This window comes from Numenius arquata, chromosome 6 (assembly GCF_964106895.1).
Source record: "Numenius arquata chromosome 6, bNumArq3.hap1.1, whole genome shotgun sequence".
NCBI lineage: Eukaryota > Metazoa > Chordata > Aves > Charadriiformes > Scolopacidae > Numenius > Numenius arquata.
Window position 1 is genome coordinate 49222318 of NC_133581.1, and position 19974 is coordinate 49242291.

The window sequence follows — 19974 nt, forward strand, 5'->3', positions numbered from 1 at the left end:
TTTCTGTCATCTGTGTTATGATTAGATTGGTTCTAGAAGCTGACAACTGTAAACATTTTCAAAGAATCTTTTATTTCAATTAGATCAATACACAAATTTGTTTTACACATTAAGAACTGTGTAAAATAAACAGTCACTAGCGGATTGCTATAATCATGATAAGGATCATCTCAGGAATATATTTTCTGCTGAATCATGACATATTTTTGTTCCAAAAGCAGTTAGGAGGAATGGAAATTAACTGTCCAAGACAAAAAAAAAAACCATCCAGACCATACATCCATTACTTTTTATGTAATTAGCACCTTGCTGATGGCATACAATGATCCCTTCAAAGAAATTGATTTAAAACGCCTTGTAAATATTTTAACACTACGTAACTTCTTAAACTTTAATACTATATTCAAGAAATCTTTGTAAGTAAACTGTTACATTCTGTGCTTTCCTACTGGGGTGAGATGAGAATTTCTTAGGGTTTCATAATTATATGAATAAAATGTACAAACAAAAATACAGCACAAATATTTCATCAGTTCCTTTGATGGATACCTTTATTCCTATTCATAAATGTAAAGCAATACCAGTAGACTGCGGAGAACCAGTTATTGCAATACTTCGAAGTGCTGACACTTTCTGGTTTATATAGACTGTTTCTCAGAGTTCACTTCAAATTATTTTTACAAAGTTTCATTAATCTCAAAAGGACAATTCATTGTCCCTTACATTCAAAATTTGGGTGATTCATCAAGACAATGAGCTACTGAAGTGAGGAGCCTCGTGTAATAAATAAATTAGAATGACAGAAGAACTGTTTTCATCATCCTGAATTGTATTGTAATGTGCTACTGAAAAGAGGAAACTCAAGTAGATTAGCATAATGGAAAAACTATTGTCATCACCTGAAAATGTCCTGTAAAGTCATGACCATTTAAGGGTTCTGTTTTACAAAGTATGAGACTAACACTTGATGAGCTGATATCCAAGAAATTTTGAAAGCAAGCTAAGAGTCATTGTGCACATTGGTAACTAAAACCCTTAGTATGACAGGAATGGACAGCTGTCTTCCTTAACTGGCTAATTAATTGGATGCACTATTTGTTTTGCATTTAATAAAAAAAAAATTAAATCTGTTTATTATGATCAAATTTCTTTGTTTTAAAGGAAATTTTAAACAGGAAGAATTGGCAGTGTAAATCAATATTTTCAAACTTGGGTCCTGAAACTGAGGCATTGATATCTTTCTGTAAACCTGTTTACAATTAGATTACCCTTCACATTTCAGGAGGAGCTGTAGAAACTCAGAATAAAATGTGTCTGAATTAGCTAGTCACATAGATACCTAAAAATGGATTTCATTGTTTACATTTATATAGGAATTTTAATCACAGAATCACAGAATGGTAGGGGTTAGAAGGGACCTCTAGAGATCATCTAATCAACCCCTCTGCTAAAGCAGGTTCACCTAGAGCAGGTTGCACAGTATTGTGTCCAGGCGGGTTTTGAATATCTCCAGAGAAGGAGACTCCAGAACCTCTCTGGGCAGCCTGTTCAGTGCTCTCTCGCCCTCAAAGTAAAGAAGTTTTTCCTCATGTTTGCATGGAATTTCCTCTGTTGCAGTTTGTGTCCATTGCCCCCTGCCCTGTTGCTGGGCACCACTGAAAAGAGTTTGGCCTCATCCTCTTGACACCCGCCCATTAGATATTTATAAGCATTGGTAAGATCCCATCTCAGTCTTCTCCAGGCTAAACAGACACAGATCTCTCAGCCTTTCCTCATAAGAGAGACGTTCCAGTCCCCTGATTATCTTTGTAGCTCTCTGCTGGACTCTCTCCAGTAGTTCCTTGACTTTCTTGAACTGGGGGGCCCAGAACTGGACACAGTACTACAGATGTGGCCTCACCAGGGAAGAGTAGAGGGGGAGGATGATCTCTTTCAACCTGCTGACCACACTCTGTTTAATGTACCCCAGGACACCATTGGCCTTCTTGGCCACCAGGGCACATTACTGACTCATGGGCAACCTGCTGTCCACCAGGACTCCAAGGTCTTTCTCTGTAGAGCTGCTTTCCAGCAGTCAACTCCTAACCTTTACTGCTGCATGGGGTTATTCCTCCCCAGGTGTGGGACCCTACACTTACCCTTGTTGAATTTCATCAGGTTCCTCTCCACCCAACTCTCAAGCCTGTCCAGGTCTCTCTGAATGGCAGCACAGCCTTCTGGTGTGTCAGCCACCCCTCCCAGTTTTGCATCATCAGCAAATTTGCTGAGAGTACGCTCTGTCCCCTCATCCAGGTTGTTGATGAATATATTAAACAAGACTGGACCCAGTACTGACCCCTGGGGTACGCCACTACTTACAGGCTTCCAAATGGACTCTGCACCACTGATTGCAACCCTCTGAGTTCTGCCACTCAACTAGTTCTCAATCCACCTCACTGACCACTCATCTAACCTTCCTAAGCTTACCTAAGTGTCCCGTCAAAAGCCTTGCTAAACTGGAGGTAGGCAACACCCACTGCTCTCCCCTCATCCACCCAGCCAGTCATGCCATCATAGAAGGCTATCTGATTGGTCACACATGATTTCCCCTTGGTGAATCCACGTTGACCACTCCCAATAACTTTCTTTTCCTCCACATGCTTAGAGATGGCATCCAGAATGAGCTGTTCCATCACCTTTACAGGGATGGAGGTGAGGCTGACTGGCCTGTAGTTTCCTGGGTCCTCCTTCTTGCCCTTTTTGAAGGTTAGACTGACACTGGCTTTCCTCCAGTCATCAGGGTCCTCTCCTGTTCTCCATGACCTTTCAAAGATGGTGGAGAGTGGCTTCGCAATAACATCTTCCAGCTCCCTCAGAAACTCATGCATCCCATCAGGGCTTTGTGGGTGTCAAGTTTGCCTAAATGATCTTTAACCCAATCCTCCTTGATCAAGGGGAGAGTCTTCCTTACTCCAGGCTCTTTCTCTTACCTCTAGGGTCTGGGATGCCTGGGGGCCAGCCTTAGCAGCAAAGACTGAAGCAAAGAAAGATAATCATGGAATCGTCTAGGTTGGAAGGGACCTTTAAGATCATTGAGTCCAACCATTAACCTAACACTGCCAATATTGGATTATAATTTGTTTATCAAGAAATATAGCTCAGAAAATTCAAAATTTAATTACAATATGCAGAATTATCATTATTCAAAGGTATAATAAAAAATGTATTAGCTTAAAATTAATAGTAGTAAATAGTAGTAAAAATAGGCCAAAAGATCTAAGATTCCAAAAATAAAATTTTATACTTTAACTACTTTGCATTGTGTAACAGACATCATTGAAATCTCTGAATTTCAGGAAAAGAGAGTACTGCCTTGAATTAAATGACAGCCTCAGCTGCAAGAGCCTGTTTTGTCTAAAAACTACTTGGCTCCCAAATGTAACACAACTGTAGAAATCTAATTAGATTTCTATGAGACTTTTTCTTAAAGTAGAGGAAACACTTTAACTGAGCTGCCCTGCATTTAACCTACCGTGAAAAAAAATTAGCTGCCTGCAAAATATAGTTGACTCATTGTCTCTTTCCTGGACAAAATTTGCACCCCATTTAGGAACGCAAGACGGAGTTACAGATAGATAACAAACCTACATTGATGTGATATGATAAATAGATAACTGTAGAGATAAAATGAAGACAATTTTCAAAACCATATTCCTGATAGGAATATGATCACAATTTTCTTTCAGACATAGTATTCCCTTCAATACTAGAATGCTACTACAACACAATAAAATTCACTTTGACGATCACCTCTTCATCTCTGACAAACAGCTCAATGTAAATGCACCATAATACTCACTAAATATTGGAGACCTTTTTTTTTTTCTTCATTTTGGGTGAAAACCAGGTTTTGCTGTTCACAGCTTTATAATTTAGCATGTCTGTGCATCTAGGTATGTCAACTGCTTTTTTTGCTTTCTTCTGTTTATAAAATTTGGAGATGATAACTGAATTGAAGACTACAAAAAAAGGTATATTTTTTGACAACAAGGCACTTACACCATGATAGATTACATATAATTCCACTCTCACTTCCTTTTTTTATACTACTAATTTTATTTGCAGTGGTCATGTCTATGAATTCAGAATTAAAACAAATATGTAGATATAGATATGAATGCCTACCTATAAGTTTATTAAAGCATTCAATATCTGTTAAAGTATATTTTAAGAGGATATCCTAGCCAAGTCTGAATATAGGGAAAATATACAAATACAGGAAAAGTACTAATAGTTTGCAGTGAGTAGTGTCATCACAAACTGTGATTTTATGTTTTGCAAAGGAGATGTGACAAGGATTATCATCATGGGTTTATGGGTGTTACCCTTTAAATATGAAATAATCAGAATAAAATAAATTATTGCTGTTAATTTGATCCGCTGCTTAAGCTGCAAAGATAAGATTGCTACAATAGTTATCATACTGGATTAAGCCATCTTTTTCAGATTGAACATACATACAACTTTTATAGGTCAGAATTCAGAAAAGAAGAAGAAAACCAAAGTTTGTCTCAGTAGCTGGAGAAGACATAATAATTATTTAATTAACAGAATTATATACTTCATGTTAAAAGTAGGACAAAAATCTTATTTTAATGGTTCTTTTTATAAAATGTCTTTTTTTAAAAATGCTTTCTTTGTTACTGAATTTCATCTCTAGCATAAAACATGTTGATAGTCTCAGTTTAATCATATGAAAAAAGACATAGTGATTTTTTAAGTTTTTTGGCCACAAAGGCAATAACAGGTTTGAAAAGCAGAAACTCTGACTTATAGCAGTGTAGGTAGCTAATGGTAAAGATAGGCTCCTAGATATCTGCTAGTGGCCAGCTCAGATAGACTCAAGCATATTTTGTTTATCTGGACTTTTGTTTACCTGGATTTTGGTAAAGCCTTTGACACTGTTTTCCACAGCATTCTTCTGGAGAAACTGGCTGCTCATGGCTTGGATGGTGTACTCTTCACTGGGTAAAAAACTGGCTGGAGGGCCAGGCCCTGATGGTGGTGAATGGAGTTAAATCCAGTTGGTGGCTGGTCACGAGTGGTGTCCCCCAGGGCTCAGGATTGGGACCAGTTCTCTTTAACATCTTTATTAATGATCTGGATGAGGGGATTGAGTGCACCCTCAGTAAGTTTGCAGACAACACCAAGTTGGGTGGGAGTGTCGGCCTGCTTGAGGGTAGGAAGGCTCTACAGAGGGACCTGGACAGACTGAATCGATGGGCCAAGGCCAATGGCATGAAGTTCAACAAGGTCAAGTGCCAGGTCCTGCAGTTGGATCACAACAACCCCACGCAGCGCTACAGGCTTGGGGAAGAGTGGCTGGAAAGCTGCCTGGTGGAAAAGGACCTGGGGGTGTTGGTCGACAGTCAGCTGAATATGAGCCAGCAGTGTGCCCAGGTGGCCAAGCGGGCAAACAGCATCCTGGCCTGTATCAGGAATAGTGTGGCCAGCAGGACTAGGGAAGTGATTGTCCCCCTGCACTGGGCACTGGTGAGGCTCCACCTTGAATACTGTGTTCAGTTCTGGGCCCTCACTACAGGTGGGATATTGAGGCGTTGGAGTGTGTCTGGAGAAGGGCAACGAAGCTGGTGAGGGGTCTGGAGAACAAGTCTCTGGAGGAGCTGCTGAGGGAGCTGGGGTTGTTTAGCCTGGAGAGAAGGAGGCTGAGGGGAGACCTTATCACTCTCTACAACTACCTGAAAGGAGGTGGTAGCAAGGTGGGGGATGGTCTCTTCTCCTGAATAACAAGTGATAGGACAAGAGGAAACGGCCTCAGGTTGCACCAGGGGAGGTTTAGATTAGATATTAGGAAAGATTTCTACACTGAAAAGGTTGTCAGGCACTGGAACAGGCTGCCCAGGGAAGTGGTTGAATCGCCATCCCTAGAGGTGTTTAAAAGATGGCTAGATGTGGTGCTTAGGGTTTAGTGATGGTTTTGTCAGTGTTAGGCTGATGTTTGATCTGAAAGGTCTCTTCCAACATAGACAATTCTATGATTCTATACTTTTGATCTGAACTGGTGAAGCCTTTTTCTTCCTATTATTTTTTCTTATGCACCAGCTTTCCCAAAGGCATACAAACAGATTAATTTTTTTGTGACTATAGGGCTAAAATTTCTCACCCACTTCATACAGATAATCAAAACAGTCAGTAGATCCAGAAGAAATAGAAACATATCGAGTGCGTTAGCAATTTGAAGTTTGGAGAGAAATTCCACTGACAACATACATTTAACTATATTTATACTGAGTTAGTTAGTGGACATTTATTCTAAATGCAATTTAAAGATTTGATCAATAATGACCAAGTTATTTCCAGAAGATTTAAGCCTGAAGGCTTGATCAGGCAATTGTCTTGTACAACAAGGTAACAGAAGTGGACAACATGCAAACTTCATAGTCTGTTATAAGGCTCCTAATTGCGAAGCTAAACAAGGACTTTATAAAGTCATCTGCCAAACCAGGTAATACACAGGCATCAATAAAATTTTGGGACTGTAGCAGTGTAGCTTGCTATATTGCATGGGCTAGCAGTGTTTTCAGGAACTGGTGCTGTTACTCAAGGATTAGTTTATGGGCTGCATACAGAGGTTATGGTATGACTGAGTGCAGTAAGGCATGTAACACATGAAAGGAATTTGAGCTATGGGGATATTTATTAGTGTCTCAAGAGGAGTCACTGTTCAGTTGTGTTAAGGATTTGGGCTGGGTATGTAGCTTGGCTCTAGGTTGAACAGTTGGTGTTGACTGTTCATCTGCTTGTTCATCTCCACCCATATCTGAAGATGTGGTTTGCATTCCTGTACCACCAGAGTCTTGTGGGACAAGTTTGAACTTCAAGTCATGGAAAGCTCAGGTGGCACAGAATTGTTTTTCCAAGCTATTTCACAACCCACAGCTATCCTCATAACCCACCAGCTGCATGGAAGGAGCTGTAAAAGCGAAGAAAATGAATTGTTCCAGAATATCAAGAGGTTGAGCGAGAACCAGATAATTTGGTTTCTGTTTGCACACCAGCAGAACCTGAACATACATGAGTAGCAACTGGCTTGTTTAGAAGGGCTTCTAGTTTTCCTAACTGGGGGCTTTCAAGCATGGAGCATGCCAGTTTACACCTTCTTCTGTCTGACTTGAATGAAAGTGGTGAAAATGATGAGTTTATCTCGTTAGTCCCTGGCTTGATAATATCTTTTCCTTTAAGGAGGATAATATCTTTTACTTCATGAGCTTAAGAAGGAAACTTTTACTGACTTATGTTTAGATTTAGTTTTGATGTCCCTAGTTACAAAATAATAGTTTTGAATAAAAATAATGTCTTTATTTTTCACTAGTATCTTCTAATTTAAGAGGCCTGACTTGCATCCAGTTTACAGGTGAAGACAACACCTGCCACACAGAGACAGGAAAAAGCCAATTATATTCCATTGCTTATATTAAAGATCTAGATGCAGTATTGGAGTCATGGTTCTCCTTTTCAGATACATTGTTTTGGTAATTTCATTCAAATTTTTTTTCCATATTGTGTGGTAATGTGCAATACATCACATCTTTATTCTGATTCTGATTCTGATTAAGGTATATTGACCTCTTTCACTCACTGTTGAAGGAGAATGACTTTTCTTTTGAAGAAATCCATATTGCAGCCAGTCAGATTTCAAGGCTTAACCGACCTGCACTCCTTAATATTTTGGCATCGTGTTATTGCTTGCTAAATTAGTACCTCCACACCTTTTCTCTTTGTGCTTTGATTCAGCTATTCTGCCATCCTTTCTGGCCTCTGTGCAGTGCAATGCTCTCTGTTCAAAAGTGTCCTTGTCACTATTTAATCATGTTTTACTACACATTTCTATACCTTCTTGCTTTTCTGTTTTAGATACACTTCTCTTGACTTTTCTACTACCCTTTCTTTCTCCTTGATTTCATATCTGTTAGATTCAATCCCAATTTCTCTTCCATGAAATGTAAAACATGGTTAGCGTGTCCACCCGTGCTATTTTATACAGATATAGGAAGGAAAAAAATATATTTTCATTGAGTCTATTCCTTTGCACATCTCCAAACTCCCACTCATGGGCATGCCTCTGTCAATGTTCATGTGAGCTGTTCCCCTGTACATTAATTCATATGACAAAAACTCAGAAGGAAGGGGTACAGAGTGGTTGGTGGAATGCTTAGTTCATGTTGTTCAGCGTATGCCTGTGAGTTGTACATTGTGGAGCTCTGTCTCAGGGCTTGATTCTGCTACTGTTTCTCCAGGATAATGCTCTTGAGGAGATTCTTGTCAGAATGCATAGTAATTGAACTTCCCTAAGTGGAAGAACTTATTAGTCCCTATTATCTTTCCAGCTGGTTATTGTACCATCTTAATGATTTCCCTGCCTCTCTGAGGAGCCCTTTTATTATGTAAGATTTTGCATCCTCTCACATCTTCTATTTGGTGTCTCATGTAACACTTAAGTAAACAAATGAGTTTAAGTGACAAGATGAAGTGAGTAAACATATTGAGCCTGTACTTTGTAAATCTCACCCTGTAAGCAGTGTCACTAAGACACTACATAGTCTAGTAAATCTTCAGTAAATGTTTTAGTAATGTTTTACAAAGTCCTCTTTAGATGTTTTGTTGGCCCTTACACTGAACACAAGACTTAAGTGGATTTCCCGTATTGCCTGAAATTCTTTTCTGTTCCTTGTAATTTTTATAAAGTGTAAATGTTAAAATTGGCCACCTTCATTATCATCTAATATAACTGCAGTTACTCACAGGGAAGAAGGAAAATCTGACAGAATATTTATTTACCTTACATTTTGTCATTCTGTCACTTTGCTTTTGTTTTACTTCAAACAGACTTTGAACAAGTAATTGCTGAACAATTAAGAGTAGTTGAGGAAGTTTATACTTTTATAAGAAGAAGTTAAACAATTTACATCTATATAAATTCTCATAAACTACAATTAATGCTTTAACTTTATAATGCATTTAATAGTTTATTCTAAGTTAACTAAAAATAATAGTATGGTGTCTGGTGTATCTGCAGATTGGTTAATAACGTAATATATGGGTCTAAGATAAGAAAATAACTAGTAGTTTAGTTCTATCCTTTTGAATGTACTTTATTTGTAGTTTTGCTATTTCTGTTCCTTATTCATCTCTAATTTTACTTCTAATTTTAATATACTTCTAATTTTTAGCATTTTAATGAGAAGCTTTTCAAACAAAGTTATGCTACATTTATACAAATGGGAAGTTATTTCTATTTGTGCTAAAGAAAGGTGGTAGCAAAAAAATAGAGTGAACAGAGAAGAGCCATACCTAAGTTGAATTAACAGGGTTTCTCTAGTTGCTTGTTAATAATTATTTAAGTGAGCGATTTGTTTGTTTTTACTTACCTGTTTCAGTAACAGACTCAGTCAAATGTTGTGCATACATTCAACTTTATATGTGTTAAAAAATATTGTGTATGATTGTAAGTTTTGATGGAAGGTGGTCATAGCTTTTAATGGACAATTAAAATCATGTATTCATATCTAGATGTTTTTTAATGAAAGTAAAATAATGGCAAAAATTACAAAGATTAGAGTTTGCTGGTAGTCAATTTTATGATTGTGAATTTGATAGTTTTCATACTATTTCATTTTTCTCATTTCAAGGATAGTGTTTCCAAATACAATAGCCAGTTCTAGTATCCTGCCCATGTTTAACAAAGAATTATTTTTATTTATAAGGCACATTTACAGCACGGGTGCTTCACTAATGTAGTTACTGAGCTAACTACTTTCTTAAAATTGAACCATCTGATTTTAAAAAATCCCAAATAATTAATTTTTTTTTTTTAATTATGCACTTATGTTTCTGATAATGCCTGCTAACCTTTTCATTCATAGGTTAGTAAAGCGATGGCTTTTTTCCCTAGGAGACCAAAGCATAATATATAATTAATCTGTCATTTTTATGAGCCAAATATCACATGATTCAAATCATGTTAATAAGCTGGTTTATTTTTATTTTGTATTCCAAACTACGCACTCTACTTTAAAACATCCGGGTTTCCTGGAATTGTGCAAATTTGGAATAGAATACACAGCTAGGCCTAAGTCAGTGACAGGCATAAGTCTAAAAGTTTATAATTGCTAGAATTCTCCCTTCAGATGAAAATATGTACTCTAAACATTTAAAAACTATTCCGAAAACACTCCTAGAACCAAAGGGAATGTGATTGAAAAGAAAACATGCTCAAACTAGGGAAGAGTTTAGAAGTTAATCCCTCGGTGTCATCCTGCTGAACCTGAATATTGTCACTTGCAATACATCATCATCTTTGCACAAACTTTGTAGCTGTGAGGAATAGCATCCTGTCAAGTGGCTGCTGTCATCCATCATTAAGTAGTAAATTGTGCTGATTAACAAAAAATTTTAAAAAGAGGGAATGGTGTGTTACCACTTAGTTGTTTACCTGTAGAAGCAGCAAACACTAATTAAGTTTTAAAAAGACTTATGCTATATTTTTAAATGTACACAATAATAATTTCATATTTGTGTATTTTAGGGTATACTTACAGCTTGAATCAATGTTGTAGCTAAACAGTGTTGAAAATGAGTTTACTTGAAAGTAGTGTAACTGTTTCCTCTGGTTCTTAAGCACTGGAAAGTGAGACAACACCAATATCTACCCAGCAGATGCTTCTAAAATACATAGCTCAGAGAAGGAATTTTAGTTTCCAACACTGAGCATTGATAAACACAACAATGAACTTACGAATGTGTTCTATAATTTTAAAAGAATCTGGTTGCCTGCTAGTGTTACAGCAAGGAAGTACACATCAGTAATTGCAGCTATAATCCACTTTCCTTTCTGCTTTTCTTCCAAAATTCCTCAAAAATTGAGTGTGTCGAAAGTGGTTTCAACTGGACATGGTGTTTTAAATACTTTTTGACTGGCCACAGCAATTATTTCTGCAGTGGAAAAAATTAAATAGGAGAAGAAAGTAGAATTTTTCAGTTCAAGAGTGCCAAGAAATGTGTTGTTTATAGTAAAAGACTGATTTGGTGTGCATTAGTGAAAATTGGTTTGCTGAGTTCTCCTTGCTTGTAAAACTTCACTCACAACTTCATTCCCTCTGCATTTTTCATATAGAATTGTAAAGTAGGTATTTATGGCATCAGCATTTTAAAGGCACTGATAGCTGGGAAGAATCCTGTATTAGGAGTGCCAAGAATTTTCTTTCCTTTTTGTCACTGCTTAGCACATAATTTTCCCTGTCCTTTCCACTGACTGTAAGAAGACAGTTAAGTCCCTTTTTGTGAAATTCTCTATTTCTCCTTTTCCTCTTGATTAAACTTCTGATTGAGTTCTTTTTGTTAAATCCCCACAGAAACAAGGGTTCTGTATGCAAGACCCTAAGAGCAAAAGGCAAAAACTGAAGAATCAGATCTGTGTTCTTTCCCCTTATCTCAATAGTGCTTTCAGCTGACTGGTCTGTAGCTGCACACACAACAGCTTTAACTACCCCTAGACAATAACCCCTTCTATTTGCCTCCTCCTATCACCACATCAATGAGGCTGGTCAGTCAATTCCATGTAAAGCAATGGGGGAAACATTAAGGAAAAACTGGCAGATGCTTTCATTTCAGGGTTTTCAGAGGAAATAAATGTGTAGCCTGGCAAATGGCCTACTAAAATAGTATATTCTATATATACAACTAAGATTAAGCCAGGTAGTTTTTGGTTTTTTTCAGGGGAATATCTTCTTGCCCTGACACTGCAGCTTTTTTGGTGGGAAAGATACTCTGTAAAATCCAGATCCTGCAAGAACAGAGTTGTTGTTTGCCTGATGACATTTTCAGTGACCAATACAGGCAGACTGTCCTTTTGCTTTTCTCTAAAACTGTACTCTGATCAACTTTTAGTACGTTATTAAGTGTCTTTGAATAGTAATAGCAGTTTGCTGGGCTAGTGTGCCTAAAAAAAATTAGTGGTGATGGTTCTTACAGATAGAGTATATACCAAGCAGAACCAGAACAGCTTTAATTTCTTTGGCTCTAACGATGTCTTTTCTATGTATTTTGTTTCAGAATTAAAGTGGCTCAGCAATCGGTAAGCAAGTTAACTGCAGAGAAGAAAGTTGAAACGAAGAAAATCAATCCTACAGCTAGCCTGGTATGATTTGTTTCTCAGTATGACATTCAGAAGGGGTTTTGTGACACTATTCTTGGTGTTCAGAATAATGGTGGGTTTCTTCTGTTGTTGAAGGGTGACATAGTATGGTTAGTTTGAATGTAGCAGAGTGGTTTTCTTCCCAAGGAGAAATCTTTAAGCTTATGCCCTATCCTAATTCAGCAGTTAAGTTTAAAACTTTGTTTAGTTGTGCCTAAGCATGAGTCTGCTATTTCAGATAAAAAAATATGCTAAGAGCTGTTTTTCTGGTTTCTTCCCCCCTTCCACTGAAGTCTCTTGTATTTTCTTCCATGCTCCATAGTGCAGTGAAGCTCACTGCATTCATTTGTCCAATGGCTGAATGTGTGGTTTTCTTCAAGAGCTTACAAAATCTTGTTTGCTCTGTTGAATAATGGTAGAAGGGATTAAATCCCCATTTTATTCCTTGATGTTTCGCAGGATTTTTGATATTACACAAAAGGGGACTAATAATTTACACTGTAGATAAAACCTTTTTTGTCTGCGTGCACAGCACACAGGTTAGACTAGCATTCCTCAAACTGTAGGAAGCAAGAGACTGAGGAAAGGAAATGTGCATGAAGGAATCAGTATATTATTTCCATTCCCAGCAGAGCATATCAGTTGCAGGACAGGCGGCAGAGACTTGAATGCCTGCACTTGCTTGGGAAGCAGTTATTAAACAACATAATCTAGCTAATGCTAAATAAGAGCCTTTATGTCAGCAGAAACCACTCCAGACAAGAAAAGGTATTAGATTCACATGAATTTGAAATGTGTCTGGTTTTGTCTCACTGCACTGGTCTTCACAGAGCTGCATATTTTTAAAGGTACACAGTATTTGACAAGTGTGTAGCTGAAGCAAGCTCAGTTTCTCTGCAGTAAGTAATGAACTGGTTCATCAAGCCTTCCTTGAGTGCTCCAGGCGTTAATTTTTTTTAATTAAAGAAAACTCTAATCTATTGTGACTTGTTTAGTACTTCTCAAACTTCTAGACCAAATGTCCATGACAGCTTGAGAGGAGATGGAAAATTACAGATAAGTATAATAAAACTCTTTCTTTTTCTTTAACAGAAAGAAAGACTACGTCAAAAGGAAGCCAGTGTGACTGCCAACTGAAGGAAGAAAGATGAAAATCATAGAATCATAGAATGGTTACAGTTGGAAGGGACCTTAAAGATCATCCAGTTCCAACCCCCCTGCCGTGGGCAGGGACACCTCCCACTAGAGCAGGTTGCTCAAAGCCCCGTCCAGCCTGGCCTTAAACACTTCCAGGGATGGGGCATCCACAACTTCCCTGGGCAACCTGTTCCAGTGCCTCACCACCCTCACAGTAAATCACCACCCTCACAGTAAAGATGACACAGTTATCACAGAAAATGATAGAGTTACATCATACCTTGCATGATGCTTCACTACACCCATGGCAAGGGAGCACCTTATATTAGATACCAAATTGTGCTTTGCTGATCTGTTCCAAGACAATCCACTAAAGACTTTTCAGTTCCTTCAGAGGAGTTTATATGTTTAGTGGAGGGAATTCTAAGAAGGTTTTTACATGAGAAGTCAAAATTATTTTCTGTAACTCTTCCTTACATTGCTTAAAATGCATCTGGTTTTTTAATGGTTATTTAAAGTACTCAGTGCATAATGCATTAATATGGAAGAGCTAAAATGAGCATTGTGGATGCTGAGTTAAATAATGACTAACAATCTGTATGTTATTTACAGGGCTTTGTGTAGATGAGAGCAGATACACCATTCAGCTCACAAAAAACTATTACATCATACTTTTCGTTACTTCGGCAGTAACTGAGGTAAAATTGACTGATTCTAAATAATTTTACAGTGTCTAAGTATTGGATACATCTTTCTAAAACTGATTACATGTAATTATAGATTTATGCTGTATTTTACTATAAATATTTTTATAGAAGCTTCAGCTTATGCCATACATTGAAATGGAAAAAATATTTTGCACATGAAAAGGAATAGCTTCAAATTCTTTAGTTTTATGATTGATGGCATAACTGATTCATTATTTTCATGGTTTTAACCTAACATTTCCTAAATTTTGAGCTTCAAAAGAAATATGATAAAAATGTATATTTTTATTTCAGTATATATTGAAAATATCAGTTCTGTAAAATGATGAGTTTATTAGTCATTATTCACTGAACTAAAATATAATGATATGTCTCCATGCAGTTACACATTTGCCATTAAATCTCTGGCTTTCGATTCTATTGAAAGCTTTCTTTTAAACAGTGAATATCTCACTCTAAAATATATTATGCAGCCTGCTCTTGTCGCCCTATATTTGTATGAAGAATATGTCCAGCATACATATATATATATAATTTAATAAGTAAAACTTGAGGAAGAAATAAAAGAGTCTTGCTCTCCTCTTGTAACATTATAACCATTGCCCATAAGGTAGCAGAGTCTGAAAAAAAGCCCTACAGAATATCCACTGTTATTTGAAGATTCTTGCTGCATTTTAGGGATTTGGGCTCTTAGAAGGAGACATCTTGAAGCAGAAGTTAATTTCAGGTAAAACAGAAAAGTCATTTTTAAATCCAAGTAGGTAACGGTCTATAAATAGGAACGACAAACTGGAGAAAACATGCTTCTGCTTGCTGTTCATAAGGGAGAAATCCCCTTCTTTATGATAATGGTGTCTGGAGTTGGTTATGAAGAAAAATTAGGTAAAGCAAAAAAGTACAAGAAGGAAATGGGGAAAGATATTAGTCCTGTGCTTAGAAGCTGGAAAGAATTTACATGAGACAGTCATGGGTCACCCATACAGCAAATTAGATAGAGAAACTGTGATGAAACCTAAGGCAAAGTTATCTGTAAAACTGTTACACTTATTAAGGAAAGCAGCAGTTGTGGAGACTCCCATTCATGAATTGACCTGCAGATTTCTTAAAACCCTGCATAAATAAAAATAAGGGAATAAAGATTTCATTGTATTTTTTGGAGTTTCTATCTGCTGCAGATATACTTCAGATGTGTAGCCATAACTCTTATGAAAACAGTCAATAATATACCAGCAAAAATAATCTGACTTGTAGTTTGTCTATTCCCATTGTAGAGAAATAAATTCCAAAGATTTAAGTTTTCTGTCTTCCAGCAAATAGGAAAGTATATTTGTTTCCAATATTATTAATGATAAACAACAGGAGCAATAATGCATATAAAAGCCAAAGAACAATGACAAGCAAGGCAATTCTGATGAGTATTTAAGCAAACAACCATTGAGTTTTGATAGGTTTTCTATCTATTGTGGAGATAGTGTATATTGCTGTTTGATTTGATCAGATATTTTTCAATGAAATGTTTTACTTGAAATATTAATCAACAAGAGTAGCATTGATTGTGAAAAAGGATTGGTTTTGAAAATTCTCATTAGAAATATATTATGGAAAAAAGTTTTTAAATTATTGAAATATCCTGTTTCAGAATTTCTAAATGTGAAGTTTTATTTTTCAGTTCAAATAGACTTTTCATTTTGAAATGTTGAAAAATGTATATAAAAGGGATTAAAATTAAAATTATTGATGTAAAGCATTCCTTGATCATATTTATAATTCTTTTCTTCAGATTATGAATTTGCCAAAGTTTTGAGAATTTAGGCTATTTTTTCAGAAGATTCAAAAACTTACATAGACGTTTCTTCCTTATTTTCCGTTGTACTGATTTTCCTCTCAAGACAGAGATTCTGATTCCAGCTTCACCCATGACTTAAATAGTCTATTACTAGTTCAACTATTTTAAGTGAAAAAAAAGAATTCACCCAGACTATCAGATTCATTCTCTTAATCAAGACTTTGAGACTCAGGTGAAATTCATCAGCTAAATATCACACTTACACTCTTAGTGATACCCAGAAGTGTCTTCAGACAGTAATTAAGTGATAATGATACACCTGCAGACCTTAACTAAAATGTTGTATTAGAGAAGAGATATTAGCAGATACTATATATTTATGTAAGCTGTTTAATTATGAAATATTTAGGAACTGCAGACATAACAAGTGGTCATCAACCAGCATTCATCTTGGGGTCACCAAGTGTCACCAAAAGTTATGTTTTAAGCTTGCATTAAGTTTGGTGCTTAACTTTACCCTGAGCTTTCTAATTTGGGGGGAATAAAAGAAGGAGAAAAGAAAGAAAATAAAAAGATGGAACAGAACAGAAGTCTCTGGTCCATCTCTACATTGCTGTCAAGGCAGTAAAAGTAAAGAGTGGACTAAATTAAGCCAAACAGCAATAGGTAGACAGTTACCATATTATGGGCATTGTAATTTAAAATACCTCTACACTACATAGAAGTCACTTCTGTGACCACAAAGTAGATGTGGCTTAAGAGGGGTTTTTTCTGTTTTTGTTTTGTTTCATTTTCAACTCTTCTATTATTGCCAAGCTTCTCAAAGTCTGTAAAGCAAAGCACTATTAAACCCCATACTACTCAGTAAATGCTTATTACCCAGGAAAATTATATACACTACTGATTTATAAATCGAATTATTAGGAAGAATTCAGTTTACATGAGTAAATATCAATAATTTGTTAAGTGCTCTTTACCTTATTTATGACAGTACCACTTACTGATTTTAAAATGAATGATCTTTTAATGTCTTTGAGATATTTTGACAATATAAATTATAGTTTCATTATGTTTTTAATAACCTATGAAAACTACCCAGGTGTTTTGCCATGACTAACTCATGTAAATGTTTTATCATGTGCTTTATTATAGTGTTGTAAATGTATAGATTGAATAATATACTTTTGTAATTAACTTAGAATATTTTTTGCAGCAAAATAGAAACTGTATGATCTTCAGTTTCTGTACATATAGAAAATTTAAGTAGAATGGATGGAATATTCAGAAAGTAGAGAGAAAAATAATTGAATACTTCAAGCAGTTCTAGGAAGGATAAAGTTTACACAGGATTTCAACCTTTCTGAATTGCTGAGGATATCTCCTCCAACCGGATAGAGAGAGCCAGAGTATCTCTGACCAGTCTTAATTTTTTTCTACGTGAAACATGAATAAAATATTTTGTTTTCCATGTGACATACAGGGTTCTTATTGCCCTGATTTTCCAGTGAATTGTTAGCAATTTCTTTCTTAGATCTAAATATCTTTCCTAGCTGATGAATATGGGGCAGTGGAAGACTGTGTACAGTGAAGACTGTCATTTAGTAATACCATTTCTTCTTTGCTTCAGGTCAATATCTTAAAAATGTACGCCTTAATCTTATGTGGGTGTGGAATTTCAGAAACACCCAGTCAAGTTAGAAATATTCATCTCATTACAGCATTGATGGTTTTTTTTGGAAAATCCACCTCCTTAGGCACCAGCCTAAGCTTATAATTTCAGAAAATCATACCCACCTAGTTTTTGCTCATTCTTGGCCTTGTCTTGGTCTTGTTCAATATTGTTATGGATCTCACTCTTTCTTTTTTTTTCGTTTCCTTTTCTTCTTTTTTCTCTTTTTTTTCAAATGCCTTTAGAATTTATTAATGCCAGTTAGTGAATTTCAGGATTTGTAGTCTGGAGAGTTCTCTTTGGCATTCTTCTTTTTAAGATAAGCCTATGTATTTGCATATATATGTAAGGAAAATAAAAAGTTAAAAGGTAACGATTATGATCAATAGGTTACTTCAAAGAGAGAAACTACTAGGAACTAAATGGTTCCTTATGCCAGCAAGGAAAAATACAACAAAAACAGTGTAAAAATTAGAGACAGAAAAATTAAAATTAGAAATAAATTCCAAACTATTAGTAATGAGGCTAGTTAACCACTGGAAGAAGTTAGCAAAGTGAGTTGTGGTTTCCTCATTTTCTGATGCTTTCAAATCAGGATGGAACATCTTTCTGAAAGGTTTGTGTAGTCTAATACAGCTTATTGGACTCAGTACCTAAGTGGCATGCCATATCCATTGACTCACCAGTTCAAACAGTGCCTCTAGACAGAAAAATCTAAGAATGTCAAAACACCTAATAAAATATTTTTTTCTCTGCTGTAATAAAATATTCTTATCCAAGCTAGAAGAGTTCTTTGTTGTGATTTTAAATTTAAACTATCACAAATGGTGTGGTGTAGAACAACAGAATGCAGGAAACCATTGTCAAACTATAAACATTTGTATTTCAAATTAATAATTTATTAATATCTGTCTGATGCATCTTGTGGTATTTACAAGATAGCAAATTTATGTACTCAGGAGTTCAACGCTGTTTTAGAGATTTCCAATCTAGGTCTGAGAAAACTGGCATTTTAGATTGCCCAATGTGAAATCCCAGAATCACAGAAATCCTAGTTCCTTAGTATTTGTCAAAGGTTTAAGCATATGCAAGAGAGTTTACCTTGGGTACAGGTTACATGATGCAAAATTTAAGTAATGATCTCTCTTTTAGTGAATTATTAGATATGACCTGTTAATATCATTACCAAATATTTACACTGCTCAATAGGGTTTGAACCATAACAACTTTATGCAATTGTTTTAGAGATCTAAAGTTCAAAAGTTGTGCAAGCAAAATTGATAGAACTCTTCAAAAATACTGGGGTTTGCAAGTTGGTTTTTTTTTTTTTCAAAATGCCTGCAAGAACTTTACTTTCTTCATTGTTTGTTTGGTTTTTTTTACAATTTTTTCAATTAAAAAATCTTCTTAGAAACATTACTAAAATGGATGTTCGGGTTTTTTTCCACTTGTTGGAAATGTGGTACACCTAAACTCTGTAATATTTTCAGTAAATTTGGCAAGCTTCTGCTGGCTTTAAATGCTTTTGGTTTGATACCTCATAAAATTCAAGCTTTTAAATTAGGGTCTTTTTGTAAAATGTAAGCACTGGGTATAAGAGAACATTTGTTTTAAGAAGCAATAAAGTAAAAATGCTGAACTGCTAACTTAAACCCAGAATGCACCACCTTCCCAAGAAGACATTATCAAGTAGCATAAGCTTTCCCATAATGTAGAACAGCATTGCATTTCCTGTAGTTTGTTTCTTCCAGATGTCATCTTTTCATTATTTAATTTTTTCATTAGATATTTCTGGTTAATTTCATTTCATACTTTGTCACCTCAATTTCATCTTCCAACAAACTAATATTGAGGTAATACGAAGCCTTTTTATAGAGGCTGATTGTGTAAGTGCTTATATATGCAAGTAGTTTTATTTATGTAACTATTCCTGTGGCCAACACAGTAAAAAATATCCATAGAGGACATTTTGGGGTCATGGGACTGAATAAAATCTCTTTTGGAATCCAGTTATGAAAATTATCCTGAACTATCCCAGTATGGGACATGGATTTCTTTTCTGCAGTAGGATCTGCCTCAAAAGGTTTTGGAGCTCTGGGAGCTTTTGGAGGATGGAGGATGAGGCTGTTGGTATGGCATCTTTGCTTTGGCCACCAATTCCTAAAAGTATGGCTTCTCTGGAGTTACACTGCAGTTGAATTCCCTGAGCCCAGGGACTCCTGAAAGGGAGACTGGAAAATACTGTCAATGGCCATACATTTTCAAAAGGGAAAGAGTTCATAATTATATTTCCAGATTAAAGTAAAAGCTAGCAGACACTTCCAAAATAGCAGAAATTTTGTATTGTTGTATGTATCCTTTAATTTGGTTCTATAGATTTCAGAAATTTTGCATTCATATATATGAACTTCATTCTGTGCCTGTTTTCCTGTACTTATTTTGCATATGATTATTTACTATGAATAGAATCGCGTATATATTC

General features: G+C 36.0%; 1 protein-coding gene across 1 annotated transcript in view; it reads left to right on the forward strand.

The window, feature by feature from the left end:
• FMN1 (formin 1) overlaps positions 1-15783 on the forward strand; it is a 138273-nt gene extending 122490 nt beyond the window's left edge. The window contains exons 16-17 of the mRNA XM_074148430.1: positions 12112-12196; positions 13286-15783. Of these exons, the coding sequence (XP_074004531.1) occupies positions 12112-12196; positions 13286-13330 (130 nt within the window). The 3' untranslated portion in view covers positions 13331-15783. The remainder of the gene's footprint in view (positions 1-12111; positions 12197-13285) is intronic.
• Positions 15784-19974: the final 4191 nt, after the last annotated feature.